Here is a 20,453-nt window from a genome sequence, read left to right as displayed (position 1 = left end):
TCATTGGACCGAGGTACGTTCACACGAAATGTATTAAGTAAATCATGAAAATACATTTCCATTGATTTTAAGTTAAATTTTGATCGTGAACGCAACAACTCACGCAACAAAAACGTGTTTAAATATGAGCTTGAATAATTCAGATGATTATTATCATTACCCGGTTTAAATAAAAATATTTTTTAATCAATTAATTTACACCGCAAGAATCTTAGTGATGATACACTTTGAATACGATGATATACCTAGCCCCTACTCCAGTAAGGTGAACAAATAGGTGCTCAATTACGACCGCAATTTATTAATAAAGAGATTGGGATGCTATTTATTTAGGTTCCCCTTCTATCATAATGCAATAAGTGAGTCCACCAGTGTGACCGCTGTATGGTCGGAAAAATTACAAATTTGAAAGCCCTCATTTCAATCAGTATCTTTACCAGTTAAATATGTGACAAGAATTAGTAAATTTAAGTAGATTTGTAAATAATCAAAGCCTGAAAATGGGTGATTTAGAAATGGAAGTGTTAAATAATCAACTGCAAAGGTTCGGTTGGGTTGATTATGTAGTTTTTGTTTTAATGTTGGCGATGAGTGCAATCGTGGGAATTTATTGGGGCTTTTTTAAAAACCAGGAAAGTGAACAAGATTACTTGATGGGGGGGAGGAATATGAAGGTGTTTCCAGTTGCCATGTCGTTGGTAGCCAGGTAAATAAATGATAATTATATTTTTATTAAAAATATATTACCTACTTACAAAAAATATTTTTTGTATTGGCTTCAGAAAATTTACCGAACATATGCATTTATTTATGCAAATTAGCCTACTTGGGTACTTAATAATTATTTACAAATCAAAGTTTGTGCTTTTCCAGCTTTATCTCGGGTATAACATTACTGGGGGCACCAACCGAAATGTACATGTACGGAACCCAATATGTGTTCATAGCTGGTGGGATTATCTCGATGTCTTACGTTATGGCTAATGTTTACTTGCCTGTTTTCCACGACATGGGGTTGATATCTAATTACGAGGTAAGAACTATTATACCCTGTACCCCATACATTTCCCGTATAAATTTTAATATTGAGTGTATTTAGATGAAGTGTTTTTCTCGGAGTGGAAGGGGAGAATTTATTTGTTCTTATCGAATAATATTAGATACCTACTTTACTGCATATTAACCTCAAACTAATAAAGGCAATATTTTTTCACAGTACCTGGAGAAGAGGTTTAATAGAAGCGTAAGACTTTTTGGATCGGCTCTTTTCACAATTGCTTTGGTAATAATATTAGCTATATTTATAAACATTATTTTTCTAATTTTGTAGAATTACCTAGTTTTACCATTTCTTGCTTTTAGATAGCCTGGTTACCAATCGTAATATATGTCCCAGCACTGGCATTCAACCAAGGTAATACAAGTCTATTATTTCTATTTATACTTCCTAATACCAATAATATGATAACAATGAGGATTTTTATTTTTTTCATAGTTACTGGAGTAAATGTTCATATAATAACGCCAATTGTTTGTCTGGTCTGCGTATTCTACACCTGTGTCGTAAGTTTACTATTATTTTCACAATATTGTTCCTCCAGTATGCCATCCAAATATAATTCAATAAGACTCTATTATTTTTGTTTACAACGCATGATTTTTCTTCAGAAGGTTTTAATGTGTAAAGAAACGACAAAATTAATCATTTATACGTCATATTATATTTCGGTACGTGATGTTCTTAATAACCAAAATGAAATCAGAAGGTAGGCGGGTCGAGATAACACATTTATAAATTGAAAATAAATTCCAAATGTAGACATTATTTACCTACTTTTTTTAACACTTCAAATGCATTTTTTTTAATTCTTCGCCTATGTGGTGTAGACATAGGCGAAGAATCAATGCGTATCCATGTAGTGGATACATCACTTTTGATTAATTAAGACAGATTAATTAGATAATCATTCTTTTAACATAACATTAAAGAAATAGAGGTAGAACTACCCCATATTTCATGCAAGCAATGTTAACTTGAAACTGAATGATAATTTTTTTTAAATCAGGATAATTTATTTAAAAAAAAAACCTTTTATTAACCAGTTACTTTTTTAAAAAAACACATTATAATAGTTTTCATTTTTAAGGGAGGACTTCAGGCTGTGGTTTGGACGGATGTCATCCAGATCATGGTGATGTTCTGCGCTATGATCCTTGTGTCTGTCAAGGGGACTCTGGATGTGGGGGGAGTGGGAGTTGTCTGGCAGAGGAACTGGGACAGTGGCCGGATAGAGGCGCCGAAGTAAGCAATTGTAAAACCTATGGATGATGTTAATTTAGGCATTTGTTTAAACAGATTTGATCCTTGTCATGGTGATGCCATGATCCAGATGTCCGTCAAGGGAAACCTGGACATTGGGGGAGATAGAGTGGTATGGTAGAGGAACTGGGACAATGGCCGGATCTTTATCCAAGCACCCAAGTAAGCAAACGGACCACTGGCTATCTGTGGGCCACGCTTTATCCAGGATGTTAATTATTCAGTTATGTCGCTGTTAAACTGGGGGCCATTTGTTCTATTTTGATTGATTAATTACTGCAATTTCCGTAGCAACGAACTGTGTATGATGGGATAGAATTAAAATGATATAACCAAAACTTGCCTCCATGGGTAACACATTTACAATCATTATAGATCTTTTATTTTCATAGTATGCATTTTAAATCAGCACCTTCCTACTTGTGCTGATATTGTATGCACCAGGGTGTACGATGTATTCCCACATGTTGGAGAAGGTTCGTTCATCGACCGTGGCTCTACCGTACTGCCTTTCCTGAATGTGCTTTGTGCTGAATGTACAATGTACATACTTTACGCACCAGGGATATACGATGTATTCCCTCATGTTGGAGATGGTTCGTACCTGAGGGAGTATGGATATCAACCGTGGCTCTATCCTACTTACTTTCTCTTGGGTTTTGCTTGGAATGACAGGGTCAGAAGGGATGTGCACATTGCTTCACATTTCTTCAAACTGATTCGTGGATGGTTTCAAAATTCGACTATTAAGGAGAGCATTAATTTTATTAATATCATAATTTATTTATTTATTTAATATCAACGGTATAAATATACCATAAACAATGATAACATGTCACAGTTAAAATCGTAGAAATATTTTTAAAAAAGAATTACAAATATATGTGGCATTTGATTGTGAAATGACATTAGAGAGTAAGTAAGTAAGTAAACAAGAGATACAAGTACATAAGTTTCTATAGTGCAAATAAGGTAGAATTAGATTAAATTAATATTGATTGAAAAGATTTGATAGCATAGCCCTCTTGTACCTACCTTGCGTGCAGTTAAATAGATCTGCCAAAGTAATGTAAATAATGTAAAGTATCTAGCAGTGTTTGGCTTTAAAAAATTGATTGTTTTAATCAAAACTTGTTAATGTAGTGTCTTTATCTTGATGTGCATTTATTAAGGCTTACTTGAAAGAACATCTTTGTTCAGTGCGTATTTTCTCCAAAGACTTACTCTTAACATTGTGTTTATTTGTGAGTAATTTTAATTACTGTGGCAATGTCTGGCTTCACCCACAAAGAATGGGCAGACATTCATTAAATTTCCGGGCTACATTATATAAATACACACGAAAAGTGGAAATTTTTAAAATTTGTTAAATTAGTCAAAAGCAATCGCATTAGTAGGTGATTAAAAGTTAAATAATTTTTTCGTTCAAAGTGTTACTACATTTATTTTTATTTTTAGTAGAGTTCTCTTTTGAGTTTGGTTTAAAACGTACGAATTGTGACATACTTGTAAACTTAAAAAACCCGGCCTAATTTATTGTTTGCTTGCGGTTTCAATGGATACGGGCTGATCACAACGTTGCCACCTCGTTCTCTGCAAGCTCACAGCGAATTTATCAAGTAATTTTGTCCTCAAACTAAGGATTGTTAGTAGGTAATGCCTTTTTGTATGGAAAAAAGTTATTTATCTATATTTACTCCTACTCCTACTTACACATGTAGAATCACCTCCCGAAGTTAGTGCATTTTACTCCCAGACACCCTGTATAATATTGCGTATGTATTAATACTGCGAATTGCCAAGGCGCTGATAATAAGTAACACCTAACAGTCCTTACACATCGCCCTTGTGATTATTTTTCGTAAAAACCGGTATTTCGTAAAGGCCGGCCCTGGGTGAAATTATAATAATTCCACTGTTTTTGTTGATTTCTGCTGTTGTTACAATACCTACGAGTAGTTTGGCTATGGTGGTTGTTGTTATAATGAGTCTCCCCGTTAAAACTATGCAGACGCGAGATGTACACAAGTAGATTTACGTTTATCAGAAATTCATCCTGTTTTTCGAGGCACTTCTAATATTTATATGCAATATCAAAAACGGAGAACAACAACTGACAGTAAGGCATCATTTAGGTATTAATATCTGCGATATCTTCAATGATTTCTTCATTTATTTTATAGTTTCGTCGATTTGTTTTAACAGAGTAATCTATTACTATTTTTTTTCTTTTGCAAAATTAAGCATTTTTATCCCTTGTTTACAATGTTCACTATTATCTTTAGGCGTTGATGTTTTTAATTTCAAATTAATTGTCATTGACAAATTCATCTAGTTCATACAATTCGGCGTTTAATTCATTTCTTATGTCGTGCTCACCTACACAGTGGGAACATTTCGGTTTGTTGTAGTAATGTGTAGGCATCGTATTGTTGTGTGTCCGTATTTTCGGCAAAGGTAACACTGCATTAGTGGATTAGAGTTTTCCCCTTTAATTTCGTATTTCTCCTGTGCTTGTTGTTATTTATATTTTATCGATTATACCAACAGCTCTTCCGTAGGTCACCCCAAGTGGTTCGCCTCGTTTGGTGATTTAGTTGGGGTGCCCGGGCTCATCGGGTGGGGTGTGTTCAGGATGCGGCAGCCCACCAGTTGCGTGGGGTGCCAGATCGAGAGAGGCCGGTTTGGGGCGACCCTTTGACCTCTCGACCCATCGCCGGGAGAGATATATTCATACATCCGTCCCTAGATTCCTTCCCAGAACTTTCTCTCCTTAAAAAAGACCCTCCACACAGCATCCCCAAATATGACATAAGCCCTGAGGAGAATTATTTTTCTCAGGGCCTATGTCGTTTTTATTTAATATTTTTATACTTTCAATTTGTATTATTTTTTTTTGGTGCCCTTTTTTACTCATTTAAAGTACGCTCTAGCGTGTTTAAATCGCACTTTATGGAACGCGCGTTTTTTAAAGTTACCATGGCAACATCAACAAATCAACAAAATGTGAAGTCTAAATGTCAACTTTTAACTATAAATCCAACTATTAATCTTATGTGACAGATTGCAAATTAATGTTTGTGTTTTTCATTTCCATGACAACAAGATATTGTGATGTCACATCACGAATTCATTAATAGTTCTTATTTCCAAATTTTTAATAATAATATCAATATTTATGTTTTCAAAGTGTACCAATAAAAAAAAAATAGCGTAAAGTATTCGCGGATAACTGGTCTTTAAAACACTTGCTTTATTTCGAGCACTCGGCTACACCGTCGTGCTCGAAAAATCGCGCGTGTTTTAAAGACCTGTTTATCCACTTATACTTTAATATACTAATATCTCATATAAATTCTCTCTGTTATATTACTTTAAATATCGTACACGGTCTGTTTGATTCAAATTTCCGACATGTATTCTTTAAATGTTTTTATTACATTTTTCATGGTCATCTTCTTTTTTAAGTTTTATTATAAGTTCGTTTTCATTTTCTCATTTTGTTTACTCCATTTCCTAGTTTAGATATTTTAATATTCTTCGTGATTGTTTCTTGTAGGTCTTTGTCTTTTGATTTAAATTGTCTAGTAGCTTACGCGATTTGGTTTTGTGATCAATTATTTTGTTTTAAATGCTCACATTTTATTAGATCTTCCAGTTTTTTGGGTTATTTGCCAGACTTTTAATTTTAGTGTATTTACTATAATTTTAGAGCTTTTACCGATTTACTTTTATTTTTAATAGATATTATGAAGATTCAAAGGATTCTCTTTGTGAATAGACAACAACAAGCTTAATGGATTAACCAACAATTTATTTGTCTGTATTTCCAGCTTCGACCTAAACCCCCTAACGCGCCACACGGTGTGGGGGCTGGTGATTGGGGGGTTCATGTACTGGCTGCAGACCAACGCCGTCAATCAGACCATGATGCAGAGATACCTGGCTCTTCCCAACTTGAAGGCAGCTAAAAGGTACCTAGTTTACTGTTCGCCCAGTACCCTTCTTTAACGACATGCTATGTTTAAAAATAAAATATCAAGGATCATAGGCGGAATGGAACTTTTATTTTATGGGAATAAAAACTTATCCGAAAAGCTATTTTAACCCACACTGTCGATTATTTGGAAATTTAGAGAAAATTTTTACCTTCCCACAATTCATACCATACCTACCCTGTCATCTTGTGTTGATAAAAATAGATGTATGATTGTATCATAAAATATTACTCATTATTAAGGTGGGTGTCTATAATAAAAGATTATAATGACTGCGGTATTGTCCACATAGTCGGTCCTCATTAATACTTGACGCCTGAAGAAGCATACTTTTTTACACCCCTTATAAATCAAACTAACCATTTAGGGGCCCAAAAATGAAGCGACGTGAAAGACCTGAAATAAACTGTTTTTAGTCAAGGACGACATCCCTTGTGAAAACCAGTGGACACCTAGGTAGGTGATCACTGTAATCAATTAGGATGATTGTATTCTTGTGTGGCGCCATTTTCGTGAAATATAATCTCAAACTCACACTCTTGCCTTGAAAATTAGGCGCCCGGAGCGGACTGATCCAATTCCACCCGTATAGGGCCGGCGCTGTTTTTAGTCCTAAAATATTATAGCCGTTAGTCATTTTGTGTTTACCAAATCCAGTTCAACCTTCTTGTAAAGATTTCGTCTTAAATTAATATCCCCAGAGCGTTGGCATTCTTCGTGGTGGGAATCATTGCGCTGGTGGGTTTCTGCTGCTATTGCGGGATGCTGATATTCGCCAGGTACCACGACTGCGATCCCCTTTCCACACAGGTGAACTGCCACTATTTCACTTTTACTCATATGCAATGTTTGTTAATAAAATCAAAGACTTACTACGGTGGCTAGTTTTCAGTTGGCGAGGGCGAAGGACCAGTTGCTCCCTCTACTCGTGATGGATATTTTAGGGGAAATTCCAGGGCTTTCTGGTGTGTTTGTAGCTGGTATATTTAGTGCTGCTCTCAGGTAAAATTCTATATTTAATTAATTTATTTTCAAGGCACTATAGTACCTACACCTACCTACATAAATAAACACATTTAGACATGCCTATGTGCTTTACCTCTTTTTAGAGGATACCAAACTGATCAAATGGCAGCCACGACCAGGCTCACCTAGTCAAGTTGTTGTATTCCTTGTTCCCATTCAATGAATTATCCATTTTAATTCTTTTCAACAGTTTATTTCTCCATGAGCAACGTTTTTACCTATAAATTTTAAATTTTAATATAAGTGACCCTTTTTGTTCGTTTTTCAGTTCACTGTCTACAAGCTTGAACTCTATGTCAGCAGTTGTCCTCGAAGACTTTTATAAACCGTTCTTCAAAGCACCCCTCAGTAACAGGCAGGCTAACATATTGATGAAGACAGTTGTTGTTCTAATGGGAGCTTTATGTCTCGGTAAATACCATTGAGTTTTTAATTTAATTCGTGACTTCCCCATTATTTGGTTAATAACTGATTTTGATTTTCAGCTCTCGTGTTTGTGGTCGAGAAGTTGGGAACTGTGCTACAGCTAACCATGACATTTGAGGCCATCACGAATGGACCTCAATTAGGAATATTTAGTATGGGAATACTATTTCCTTGGGTTAATTCGAAGGTTAGTAACACTTATAAGTAAGCACCTCCTTCTTCTGGTGTTGGCTGGTAGGACAGATTTTATTCGATAAGTAAGGAAAGCCACTCCTCAAGATATTGAAATTATGATGAAAACCTGTTGACTTTAAATTCTTAAAAAACTTATTATTTACCATTTTTCATTAAAAAACAAGAAACACCTAAAGAAATAAACATAATTATCCACTCTGTGAAAAATACAGAAAACCACAAATGCAATATGTTATGCACAAACATAGAAAGCAAGACCGATATTAAGTACCTAGGCATAACAATACACCAGCGTTTAAAATGGTCCCCACATATAAATATTCTGAACAACAGAATAAGGAAACTATCATATATATTTAGATGTTTAAGAGATATTTTAAACGAAAAATTACTTAGAACCACATACTTCGCTTTCTGTCAATCAATTATACAATACGGCATTATAGGCTGCGGCGGTACATATAAAAATCAAACACAAACAATTTACATATCACAAAACCTAATAATAAAAACCATATTAAAAAAACCCTATTCATATTCGTCCGAACTTTTATTCAAACAATTTAAGGTCAATAAATTAAGTGCATTATACTTCTACCATGCAACATTACAAATTTATAAAAACAATATTCAAAATAAAATTGCACCCTTTAAAAATAACAGAAATCTTAGACAAACGTCCATACTTCCTACTCCTAAATGTAAAAAACAATAGGACAGTTCAACCATGAATATCTCGGAGTTAAATTTTTTAACTCATTACCAGAAAAAATTAGAAACATGAATACAAATATAAACGAATTCAAAAGCCACCTTAAAAAGTATTCCGAACAGTTGAACTGAATCATATCAAATATAAACCAATATAACAACACCCCCATACACACAAGCCCTGCTTATTTATGGGGGTACATCAAATACTTATATTATGTAATTAATAACTGTACTATATTCAATATTGTGTAATGTAATTCATGTATCTTTTTTTACTAATAAAAAAAAAGTTTTAAATCTCAAAATCTCAAATCTTATTTTTTTTTCCTTAAAAAAAGACAAATATTCTCGCAACTTCTAGCGGAAAATATTGCTTGTGCAATGACGGAGGACTTATGCAGTTAGCTGAAGAATTGAACCCACTAAGCTTGGGTTGAACCTGATGCATTTTTTAATAACATCTGTTACATTTTGCAATTTTTAGCCATTCGATTAAAATCTTAAATAAGTATATTATATATGTATGTTTTTTCAGGGAGCTCTTATTGGAGGTGTATCAGGATTGGGGATTATGGCGTGGGTTTGCCTCAAGGCGCAGTTCGCCATAGCTAGTGGGAGAATTCATTTTGATACCAAGCCCATGACAGTAGAGGGATGTCATTATAATTACACCATGAAAGAAACTCCAATCTTTTACGACGAAGAAGGGTAAGCTAAATCAGACTAATTTAAAAAAAATAAAATGAACACGAGTTTTTTCGACAAGTAAATTAGGTAAAAAAGTATTAGATTTCTTCTGAAATCAAAAACATTTAACTTGTGTACCTATATAAAACAGAAAAAAAACGTAAGTAAGATTTTTGAAGCAACAAAAATGAAATTTGTACAGATTTTATATCTGGAGTTTCTAGATCTTTGGAGAGCAATCCATGTAATTATAAGTCTTTCTCAGAGAGACCTCCAACACTGCTTTTCCATTCCAACCAACCAATAGCGTCCTTAACCCAATAATAGATAGACTAATACATTTATTTTTTCTTTTAAATATTTTTTTTTATTTGAGGTTCAATAGCTGTGTCCAGACGTTTCACACAACGCACGTGAACTGTTTCCAACTATAAAATTAATTAATAAATTGTTGGACGTCGATGAGAAGGCCCGAATACATTATTATGGTCACCGTTGCGGCTCACGTGCGTTGTGTGGAGTTTCAGAATCAAGCTAATAACAAACCCATCATTCAAACAACTGAACAGATAATCCAATGATGTAGTTTACATAAGACATGTCTTGGAGTCAATGCCAATGACAAGGTGAAAATTTTCGATTTGAAAATGTTTGATCAATTTCACCAGAAGTAAGGAAAAGTTGATCTTAATTCGGGCAGACACACACTAAACTTCTGTCAATGATTCATACAATGTGTTTTAAGAACCGAAGTATTCTTCCTGTACCGCATATCCTACATCTGGTATACCTTGGTGGGGGCCTTCGTGACAGTGTCCGTGGGACTCCTGGCCAGCTGGGCTCTGGGCCCCAACGACCCCCGGGACGTGGAGCCCTGCCTGCTGGCCCCCTTCCTGAGGAAGATCATCAAGCCCCGACCAACTCTAAGCGTGCAGCCTGGGGAGAGGAAGCTGATACATGCTTATGAAAAAGTAAATACATTAAATTATTGATTTTGTTGAAATTTAACAACTGGAGAGGTCAAAAGGTCTCCATTAACCAGTCCCTCCCCATTCGCCCTCCACGCACAGTACTCTACCAAGTCACCAAACGTAGCAAGCCACTTGGGGCGACCTATGGGAGGGGGTAGGTTATCCAATAAACAGTTCCCGGGGCGGCGGTACCCAACCCGATACTGTGATCTGAATAAAAGTTATTGTTTAATTTTGTAAATTAATTTAGTCACGTACCTGCATATTATATTTTGAATGCTTAATTTTCAGTGAATAAAAGTTTTCCCGCGTCTCACGGGTTCAGGATTGTAAATTTGGTTATTATAACATTTGTTTGTTTACCACTCATATTTTCTTGTTTTATCTATGAATTTCACTGAAGTTCTTGATGCACCTTTTCTCTTTGCAGAATCTGGATCCTTTGGAAATCAAACTTAAAGAAATGAAGAAATCAGATTCACCTTAGGTACTTTTGTGCAGAAGAGCAAAAAGTTTTATGTGTATTTTTTGTGTTCAAGTAAAAATTACCGTGTCATCTTAAAAATAGTGTTTTATTACTGTTTTGGTGTATCCTTCCCACTTGCCTAACATACATGACAAACCTCTGCCCTTGCTAGTCGAACGGCTGTTAATGACAGTGTTTTATTACTGTTTTGGTGTATCCTTCCCACTTGCCTAACATACATGACAAACCTTTGCCCTTGCTAGTCGAACGGCTGTTAATGACAGTGTTTTATTACTGTTTTGGTGTATCCTTCCCACTTGCCTAACATACATGACAAACCTTTACCCTTGCTAGTCGAACGGCTGTTAATAACAGTGTTTTGGTGTGTCTTTCCCACTTGCCTAACATACGTGATGAACCCTTGCCCTTGCTAGTCAAATGGCTGTCAAGCTGGTTATGAGTGGTTGGTGGGTCAAGGGAAAAATACTGCACTCTTTTAAATTTTGCTGCAGTTAGCTGACTAATATATGTATATATTTTTGTATTGTTTATTATTTATTTTTATTTAAGTACATAAAACAGGCATGGTGCCCAAGAATTTACATACATGGATGTTTAAATACACAATAATAACAAAATGAATAAGCTAAATATGCAGAAGTAAATAACAAATAAGAATGGGTAAAAGGTAAGTACAAATATGTTCATAAACGATTTGTTATTGTCACACCTGTACTGGTGAGACACTAATTAGGTAGGTACAATGTTATTGTCACACCTGTACTGGTGATACACTGATTAGGTAGGTACAATGTTATTGTCACACCTGTACTGGTGAGACACTGATTAGGTAGGTACAATTTTATTGTCACACCTGTACTGGTGAGACACTGATTAGGTAGGTACAATGTTATTGTCACAACTATACTGGTGAGACACTGATTAGGTAGGTACAATGTTATTGTCACACCTGTACTGGTGAGACACTGATTAGGTAGGTACAATGTTATTGTCACACCTTTACTGGTGAGACACTGATTAGGTAGGTACAATGTTATTGTCACACCTGTACTGGTGAGACACTGATTAGGTAGGTACAATGTTATTATCACACCTGTACTGGTGATACACTGATTAGGTAGGTACAATGTTATTGTCACACCTGTACTGGTGAGACACTGATTAGGTAGGTACAATGTTATTGTCACACCTGTACTGGTGAGACACTGATTAGGTAGGTACAATGTTATTGTCACACCTGTACTGGTGAGACACTGATTAGGTAGGTACAATGTTATTATCACACCTGTACTGGTGATACACTGATTAGGTAGGTACAATGTTATTGTCACACCTGTACTGGTGAGACACTGATTAGGTAGGTACAATTTTACTGTCACACCTGTACTGGTGAGACACTGATTAGGTAGGTACAATGTTATTCTCACAACTGTACTGGTGAGACACTGATTAGGTAGGTACAATGTTATTGTCACACCTGTACTGGTGAGACACTGATTAGGTAGGTACAATGTTATTGTCACACCTTTACTGGTGAGACACTGATTAGGTAGGTACAATGTTATTGTCACACCTGTACTGGTGAGACACTGATTAGGTAGGTACAATGTTATTGTCACACCTGTACTGGTGAGACACTGATTAGGTAGGTACAATGTTATTGTCACACCTGTACTGGTGAGACACTGATTAGGTAGGTACAATGTTATTGTCACACCTGTACTGGTGAGACACTGATTAGGTAGGTACAATGTTATTGTCACACCTGTACTGGTGATACACTGATTAGGTAGGTACAATGTTATTGTCACACCTGTACTGGTGAGACACTGATTAGGTAGGTACAATGTTATTGTCACACCTGTACTGGTGAGACACTGATTAGGTAGGTACAATGTTATTGTCACAACTATACTGGTGAGACACTGATTAGGTAGGTACAATGTTATTGTCACACCAGTACTGGTGAGACACTGATTAGGTAGGTACAATGTTATTGTCACAACTATACTGGTGAGACACTGATTAGGTAGGTACAATGTTACTGTCACACCTGTACTGGTGAGACACTGATTAGGTAGGTACAATGTTATTGTCACAACTGTACTGGTGAGACACTGATTAGGTAGGTACAATGTTATTGTCACACCTGTACTGGTGAGACACTGATTAGGTAGGTACAATGTTATTGTCACACCTTTACTGGTGAGACACTGATTAGGTAGGTACAATGTTATTGTCACACCTGTACTGGTGAGACACTGATTAGGTAGGTACAATGTTATTGTCACACCTGTACTGGTGAGACACTGATTAGGTAGGTACAATTTTACTGTCACACCTGTACTGGTGAGACACTGATTAGGTAGGTACAATGTTATTGTCACAACTGTACTGGTGAGACACTGATTAGGTAGGTACAATGTTATTGTCACACCTGTACTGGTGAGACACTGATTAGGTAGGTACAATGTTATTGTCACACCTTTACTGGTGAGACACTGATTAGGTAGGTACAATGTTATTGTCACACCTGTACTGGTGAGACACTGATTAGGTAGGTACAATGTTATTGTCACACCTGTACTGGTGAGACACTGATTAGGTAGGTACAATGTTATTGTCACACCTGTACTGGTGAGACACTGATTAGGTAGGTACAATGTTATTGTCACGCCTGTACTGGTGATACACTGATTAGGTAGGTACAATGTTATTGTCACACCTGTACTGGTGAGACACTGATTAGGTAGGTACAATGTTGCTTCTCTTTAAATAAAGGGCTTCATCACAATATCAGCTTAATGGGATTAAAGGTAATACATTTTTTTGAAGTGTTTAAATTGGTCATTAAAAATGTCTATTTCATTATTAGAGCCATGTATAATGTTATATATAATTTCTTAATGTTCGCGGTACAGGGGAAAAATATCCTGTATTTGTGTGGCAGGCTTTAATATAGAAAATATCTTTCATCCTCCTTGTTGATTTTCTTGATGGAATATTGATGTTTATTTGGGATAAAATGTTTGGTGTATCAACTGATGCATGTATAATTTTGTGTAGGAGCAGTACGTCAGAAAGTTTACGTCTGACCGTCAGTGAGTGTAGTTTGTAGTGCAAAATTCGGTCATTATATGTTCCAAATTGACCAGATAAACCTTCACGATAAGCAATTACACGGGTTAGTTTCCTTTGTATGGATTCAATCCTATAATTATGAATCTCATAATTGGGAGACCAAATTGTTGATGCGTATTCGAGGATACTTCGCACAATTGATTTATATAATGAAAGTTAATTGTGTACTTTTAAAACAATTTGTGATTCTTAGTGTTAATCTTTGTGATACACTTTTTGAAATTGTATCTACATGGTTATTGAAGCTAAGTGACGAGTCAAATGTCACGCCTAAGTCTTTGATTGAAGTTGTGTTTATTAAAGGGATATTGTTAATGTGATATGTGTTTGAGAATTTATTAATGATCTTTGTGAATGAAATTACGGCACATTTGTTTTCATTAAAATATAAATCATTTAGTGTACACCATTCATGAAGTGATGATAAGTCTTTTTGCAAATCGGTGCAATCTTCTAATGATGTAATTTTTTTGTACAACATTTTGTGGTCATCGGCAAACAGGAGATATTTTGATGTTTTTACTCTTAAAATTATGTCGTTGATAAAGATTAAAACAGCAAAAGTCCAAGATGCGAGCCCTGTGGAATTCCCGACGTTACAGTAAAAAGATCCGCAGAGTACCCTTCTACAACCACTTGCAGTTTTCTTTCTGTAATGTAACTTTCGAACCATTTCAAAGTATTTCCATTTATTCCAAACTTTTCCAGCTTCTTGATGAGTAATGATTGATTTAACTGGTCAAATGCTTTGCAAAAATCCGTGTAGATGGCATCTACTTGTAAACGTTTTTCGATGCTATCGCGGATGTACTGGGAGTATTCGAGAAGGTTAGTTGTTGTGGAACGCCGAGGGAAAAACCCGTGTTGCTCAGTGATAATATATTTACTTACATGAGCTAATAGACAGTCATATATTATTGACTCAAACAACTTTCCTATGCAGTCAAGTTTAGAGATAGGTCTATATTTTTTTATATCGCTCTTACAACCTTTCTTAAATATAGGTGTTAAGAAAGCCGTTTTCCATTTGAGTGGAAAAACACCTTCTTGTAATGATTTGTTATAAAGAAGGCTAAGTGGTCTGGCAAGAACATTTCTGCACATTTTCAAAAATATTGGCGGGATACCATCAGGACCTGATTCCTTATTGGTTCTCAAATTCTTACACTTGACTAATATCGTTAAGGGCGAAACAGTGATCATACCAAGGCTTTCGTTATAAAAATCTTCAGATATTTGTGGTGAATAGTTCGCATTGTGAGGTTTATAAACAGATTGAAAGTGCTTAGAAAAAAGCTCGCAGATAACTTGACCTTGGGTAGTTTTTATATCATTTAGGTGCATCTCTTTTGGAATATCGGTTGTGTTTTTATATTTGCTTTTTGCGAATTTCCAGAAATCGTTCGGGTTAGCTTTTAAATTTTGTTTGATTAAGTCTAAATGCTTATGATAACAAACTCTAATCAGATTTTTTGTTCTGGTTCTAATCAAGCTGAATGATAAATGATCTAGTTCATTACCATATTTCTTATATTTTTTATGAAATTTGTTTTTTTCCTTTATCAAACGAATGAGATCTGTTGAGTACCACTTAGGAAAGTGATTTTGGTTCGTTTTGAGGGGAACATGAGAAGAGATAATCTGGTAGAGTATACTGTAAAACTGATCGACAGATTGATCAATATTTTCCTGATTTATGAATTCCCAATCAATCTAACGAAGAAATGTATTAATTGAATCATAGTCGGCTTTATAAAAGTTTGGTCTTGGGGCGTTACGGGTTTCTAAATATGGTATAAAATTAAAAAGAAAATTTATTTCTAGAGCCGGGTGGTATGGATCTTCTTTACTTAGTGGAGATGAAGAACGTATTACTGATATGTCTTCTTTATCTGATAAAATGAGATCCAATATTTTGGATTGGTTTATAATTTATAATAATTTAATATCAACGGTATAAATATACCATAAACAATGATAACATGTCACAGTTAAAAACGTAGAAATATTTTTAAAAAAAGAATTACAAATATATGTGGCATTTGATTGTGAAATGACATTAGAGAGTAAGTAAACAAGAGATACAAGTACATAAGTTTCTATAGTGCAAATAAGGTAGAATTAATTTAAATTAATATTGATTGAAAAGATTTGATAGCATAGCCCTCTTGTACCTACCTTGCGTGCAGTTAAATAGATCTGCCACATCTGCGTATCTATTACTAACTTCATGCAACCTAGGTACAAGCGAGTGTTTGGAATACTCAGTCCTGATATTGTTGCATTTAAACAAAATTTTAGAACGAGTAGCTCTCGTGGGTATATGAAATTCAATGAGGTCAATTAAATCAGGACTGTCTATACTACCATTTACAATTTTGAACATAAATATTAAGTCGGATATAATTCTGCGATCTGAGAGTTTTAATAAATTTAGATTTTTCATCAAGTAATTATAGTTTATATTTTCAATGGGAATACCGAGTTTAAAATTAATGTGTCTTAGGAATTTATGTTGAATTTTTTCAATTGAATCTGAATGTAATTTGTAGTGGGGGGACCAGATCGAGGAGTTATATTCGACTTGACTACGAACCAGGGATGTATACAAAATTTTTAGTGTTGAAATATTCTTGAAACCTCTGGAATTTCGAAGAATGAAGCCTAGCATTTTCATTCCTTTATTATTAATATTATTTATATGCGATATAAAGTTTAATTTAGAGTCGAAAGTTATCCCCAGGTCATTAATTTCTTCGACAGAGGTAAGGATTGAGTTATTGAGTTTATATGAATGAATAATTGGTTGATTTATTCTGTAAAATATTATTGAATAACACTTATTTATGTTCAGATGAAGTTTGTTAAGAGAACACCAATTAATTAACCTGTTCAAATTATCTTGTAGACAGATACAATCTTCAGCGCTTTTGATTATTTTAAATATTTTTAAATCATCTGCGAAAAGTAATGCATTAATATCTTCATCAAATATATTTACAATATCATTTATAAACAGTAAAAATAATATTGGGCCTAAATGAGACCCCTGTGGTACACCACTGGTAGCTATAAATTGATCGGAAATGAACAAATTGATTTTTACAAGTAAAACTCTATCAGTTAGATAGCTAGCAAACCATTCTAAAAGTTTTCCGTCAATACCGAGCTTACGTAGTTTGATCAGGAGAATTTTATGGCATACTTTGTCAAAGGCCTTGATAAAGTCCGTATATATGGAATCTACTTGAGTTCTGTTAGCTAATGCGTTTGATATATAGTTTTCATATAACGAGAGATTTGTCAGAGTTGATCTACCCGACAAAAATCCGTGTTGATTCGGAACAATGAGATGGTTAATACATGGTGAAATTTTATCAAGTAATAGTTTTTCAAAAAGTTTAGGAATTACGGATAGCTTACATATTGGTCTATAGTTAGTAACATCACTTTTATTACCCTTTTTAAATATAGGAGTTAGATAACAACGTTTCCAAATATCAGGGAAGCACCCTGTGTCAAGGGATTGATTAAACAATAGAAAAATCGGCTCAGCCAGTGAAGTAATGCAATTTATCAGGATATTGGGATGTACATTATCAGGTCCAGCCTTTTTGTTTTTGTCTAGGGATTTGATTTTAATTTTACTTATAACGTCGTTTAAATTGATGTGTATGGCAGGGATATGTATACTCTCGTTAAGCGACGAAGGTGGTATATAATTGTCTGGGATATCTTCGTCATAGACGCTTTTAAAATAATCAGCAAAATAGTTAACTTTTACATTCATGTCAGTACCTACTACTCTTTTCTTTGAAGTGCATTGAAAGGGGTAAACCTTGTTTGTTTTTTCTAAGAGAGTTAACGTGAGTGAAAAAGTTTTGTATATTAGAAGGTATAGAGTTTTCAATTCCATTTATATAATTGAAATATGAATTTCTTGATAGTTTTTTACATTGAGTTCTATAGTTGTGAAATATCTTGTAGTCGTTAAGAGAGTTCGATTGTTTAAAGTTTTTGTGTGCAATTTTTTTACAGATAACTTGTTTAATTAGCTCGCCACTGAACCATTTTGGGAACTTCGCTTCCTTGAAGTGTGAAAGTGGTACAAAGCTTTCAATGGCCTTATTAATAATTTTGTAAAATAATTCAAGATTATAGTTAATAGTATTATTATGGTGAAGAAATGACCAGTCTTCATTTGCAAGATATTGATTCATGTTAGAATAGTCAGCTTTGGAGAAATTATAAGTTAGGTTAGGAAGAACAGTTGTGTCATCTGGTGAGTTATTAGTAGTGATGGTTATGCTTATGATTGGTGATTCACTATTCCGTTAAATTGTTTAAGATTACAGAATGATAGTGTATCGATGATGTCAGAGGTGATTGTATTTGTATTTGTGGTGAAAGGTAATAAATTGTTTGTTTCATCGGTAATCCAATGAATGTTAGACTTATTTAAATCGCCAAATATTAAGATGTGTTGGTTTGGTGTTGTTAGGTACACATTCCTAAGATTGTTTAAAAATGAGCTTACAATAGATTATTCTTCAGTTGGCGGTAGATATCCTGTGCAAACATTCAGTTTGATACTCCTGTTATTATGGTTTATATTGAGTTCGATCCACAAGTCCTCCTCTTGACATTCCCAATGCGCCATCCTCTTCGCCTCTAGTTTTCTTGATACAGCAACCATGACTCCTCCTCCATCTTTTTTTGTCTTGTGAACTCTATCCCTCCGAAATACTTCATACCGGTTATCTACTAATTCCTGGTCACAGATAGATTCCTTTAACCATGTTTCTGTTAGGCTTTCTAGGTCATAGTCGTTGATAAGGACGTTTTCGTATATTTCATCAATTTTTGTCCTCATTTCCCTGATATTCATATACATGCAGTTAATCAGTCCTTTTCTTTTGAAGTCCTTTAGTTTTGTTTTTATTCTTCTGACGTTTTGGTACTAGCATTTCAGTTGGTAATTGTTGTGTCGTTTTTTGGAAGAGTTGCAACAATGGTTTGTTTAGAGTTAATGTGTTTAATGGTGAGGTTTGGTTCACCATTTTCTTGCCGGGACAGCAACTCTCTTCTTAGTTCAATTAAGTGATTCCGCTGGAGAACAGTTAAGTCATTACTAGCTTTGATGCCGTTTTTTAATTTTATACTGTTACGTAACACAGTTTTTGGATGATGTTATCATTAAATTCCAGTTTGATTGGTCTTCTTTTGTTAGGAGTATTTTTGGCACCCAGTCGGTACATTTTTACATGAATTAGATCGAGAGATGGGTCAATATTTTTAATGGCAGAAAAAACTTTATCCGTGTTTTCCGCAGTGCTTATGACTTTTTCTTCTGGCGTGCTCTCAGGCACGTTATATAAGATAATGTGTTTAGATCGATTAGCTCTCTCTTCCATTTCGGTTACTATTTCACACATATTTGTTTAGATCGGCTGACGATTCGTAGTTGGCGCCACGAGATGCATATTATTTTTAAGTTAATTTAATTCACCTTGCATCACACCAAAACCGACAACTAATTCTCCAATAGTACCCATAAGTTCAGTAGTTTTTGGAATAATTTTAAGAATGTTTTCTTTTGTAAATTTGTTGTTAGGATCATTAACGATCGAGATTAATCCACTAATTATTGAGTTAACTTTGGTGATGTAGTTAGAAGCTTTATCACATAGAGCCATTTATTTTTTTTTTTTTATTGATTATTTACTGTTAAAAATCACATTGAATTTTGTGAATTTTCATTATTATTAATCTCTTTATGGAAGTGAGTTTTATCATCAAAAACATTATTTTGATGTTCATGACTTTAAGGCTTGTTTCCTTTTTTCATTTCGTCAAAATATCGAATCCTGATTTTCTGTCCTACCTAGGGCCGGCCCTGAACCAAACAGCGTCCGGCGCGAGTAAAATGTTGGCGCCCTTGTCAAAACCGGTACCCGCTTCGGATATTACCAATTACGGCTCTGGTCAATCCGTCCAATGCAATGGGATGATTCTTACAATGGGTGTATTTTGATATTATTGAAGATTTTGTAGATACACAGAAAACCACGAGTTCCTCATTTAGTCGACTTCAAAGTTAAGTATGTCAAACTACTTAAACTGTACCAAGTAAAATAATAGTCATGGGCTGTAAGCAGGTACCAAGGATGCAATAATAGGAACACGGATCACGCTTTGTCGCCGATTAAATAAGATAATTGCGTGTCGCTCAGAGTACATAACGAGAATGAAGTCTGGCAGACTAACCTAGTTAAACCTAGTACAGGGACATTCGGGAAACTGCTTGAGTTATGACATCTAAACAATTTTCAGTTTTATCATTTCTTCACATGTAATGTATTGTTTACAATTCAATTTTTAACCAATTAATTAAGAATAATTAATATTTTTTTTTGTTAATAAAAATAATACTAAAATAGAGGCTTATAAATATTCAAACATATTTTCTAATTGATCGTATAACGCAA

The 20,453-nt window shown here is 34.7% G+C and overlaps 1 protein-coding gene across 1 annotated transcript; it reads left to right on the top strand.

Annotated features, from left to right (window-relative positions):
* The first annotated feature begins 361 nt into the window (after positions 1 to 361).
* Positions 362 to 10,893, top strand: LOC149425601 (sodium-coupled monocarboxylate transporter 1-like). Its single transcript, XM_089650740.1, has 14 exons — positions 362 to 706; positions 874 to 1,033; positions 1,217 to 1,282; positions 1,363 to 1,414; positions 1,496 to 1,563; positions 2,148 to 2,302; positions 6,154 to 6,294; positions 7,020 to 7,128; positions 7,211 to 7,320; positions 7,613 to 7,755; positions 7,830 to 7,957; positions 9,215 to 9,387; positions 10,112 to 10,337; positions 10,768 to 10,893. Exons 1-14 carry the CDS (start codon positions 501 to 503, stop codon positions 10,822 to 10,824), a joined length of 1,794 nt encoding a protein of 597 aa, XP_089506866.1. The 5' UTR covers positions 362 to 500; the 3' UTR covers positions 10,825 to 10,893.
* Positions 10,894 to 20,453: the final 9,560 nt, after the last annotated feature.

The sequence above is a fragment of the Hesperophylax consimilis genome, chromosome 3 (genome assembly GCF_061612785.1).
Source record: "Hesperophylax consimilis isolate HC1 chromosome 3, BYU_Hcon_1.0, whole genome shotgun sequence".
In the NCBI taxonomy this organism is placed as follows: Eukaryota; Metazoa; Arthropoda; class Insecta; order Trichoptera; family Limnephilidae; genus Hesperophylax; species Hesperophylax consimilis.
Note: the sequence above shows the minus strand (reverse complement) of the source record. Positions and strands in the feature narration are given on the sequence as shown.

Excerpts from the sequence above, each read along its gene's own strand:
- LOC149425601 (XM_089650740.1), top strand. The coding sequence starts at position 501 with ATGGGTGATTTAGAAATGGAAGTGTTAAATAATCAACTGCAAAGGTTC. Across the intron at positions 2,303-6,153 it reads GGCCGGATAGAGGCGCCGAA|CTTCGACCTAAACCCCCTAA; the intron begins GTAAGCAATTGT and ends CTGTATTTCCAG. Across the intron at positions 7,321-7,612 it reads ATATTTAGTGCTGCTCTCAG|TTCACTGTCTACAAGCTTGA; the intron begins GTAAAATTCTAT and ends TTCGTTTTTCAG.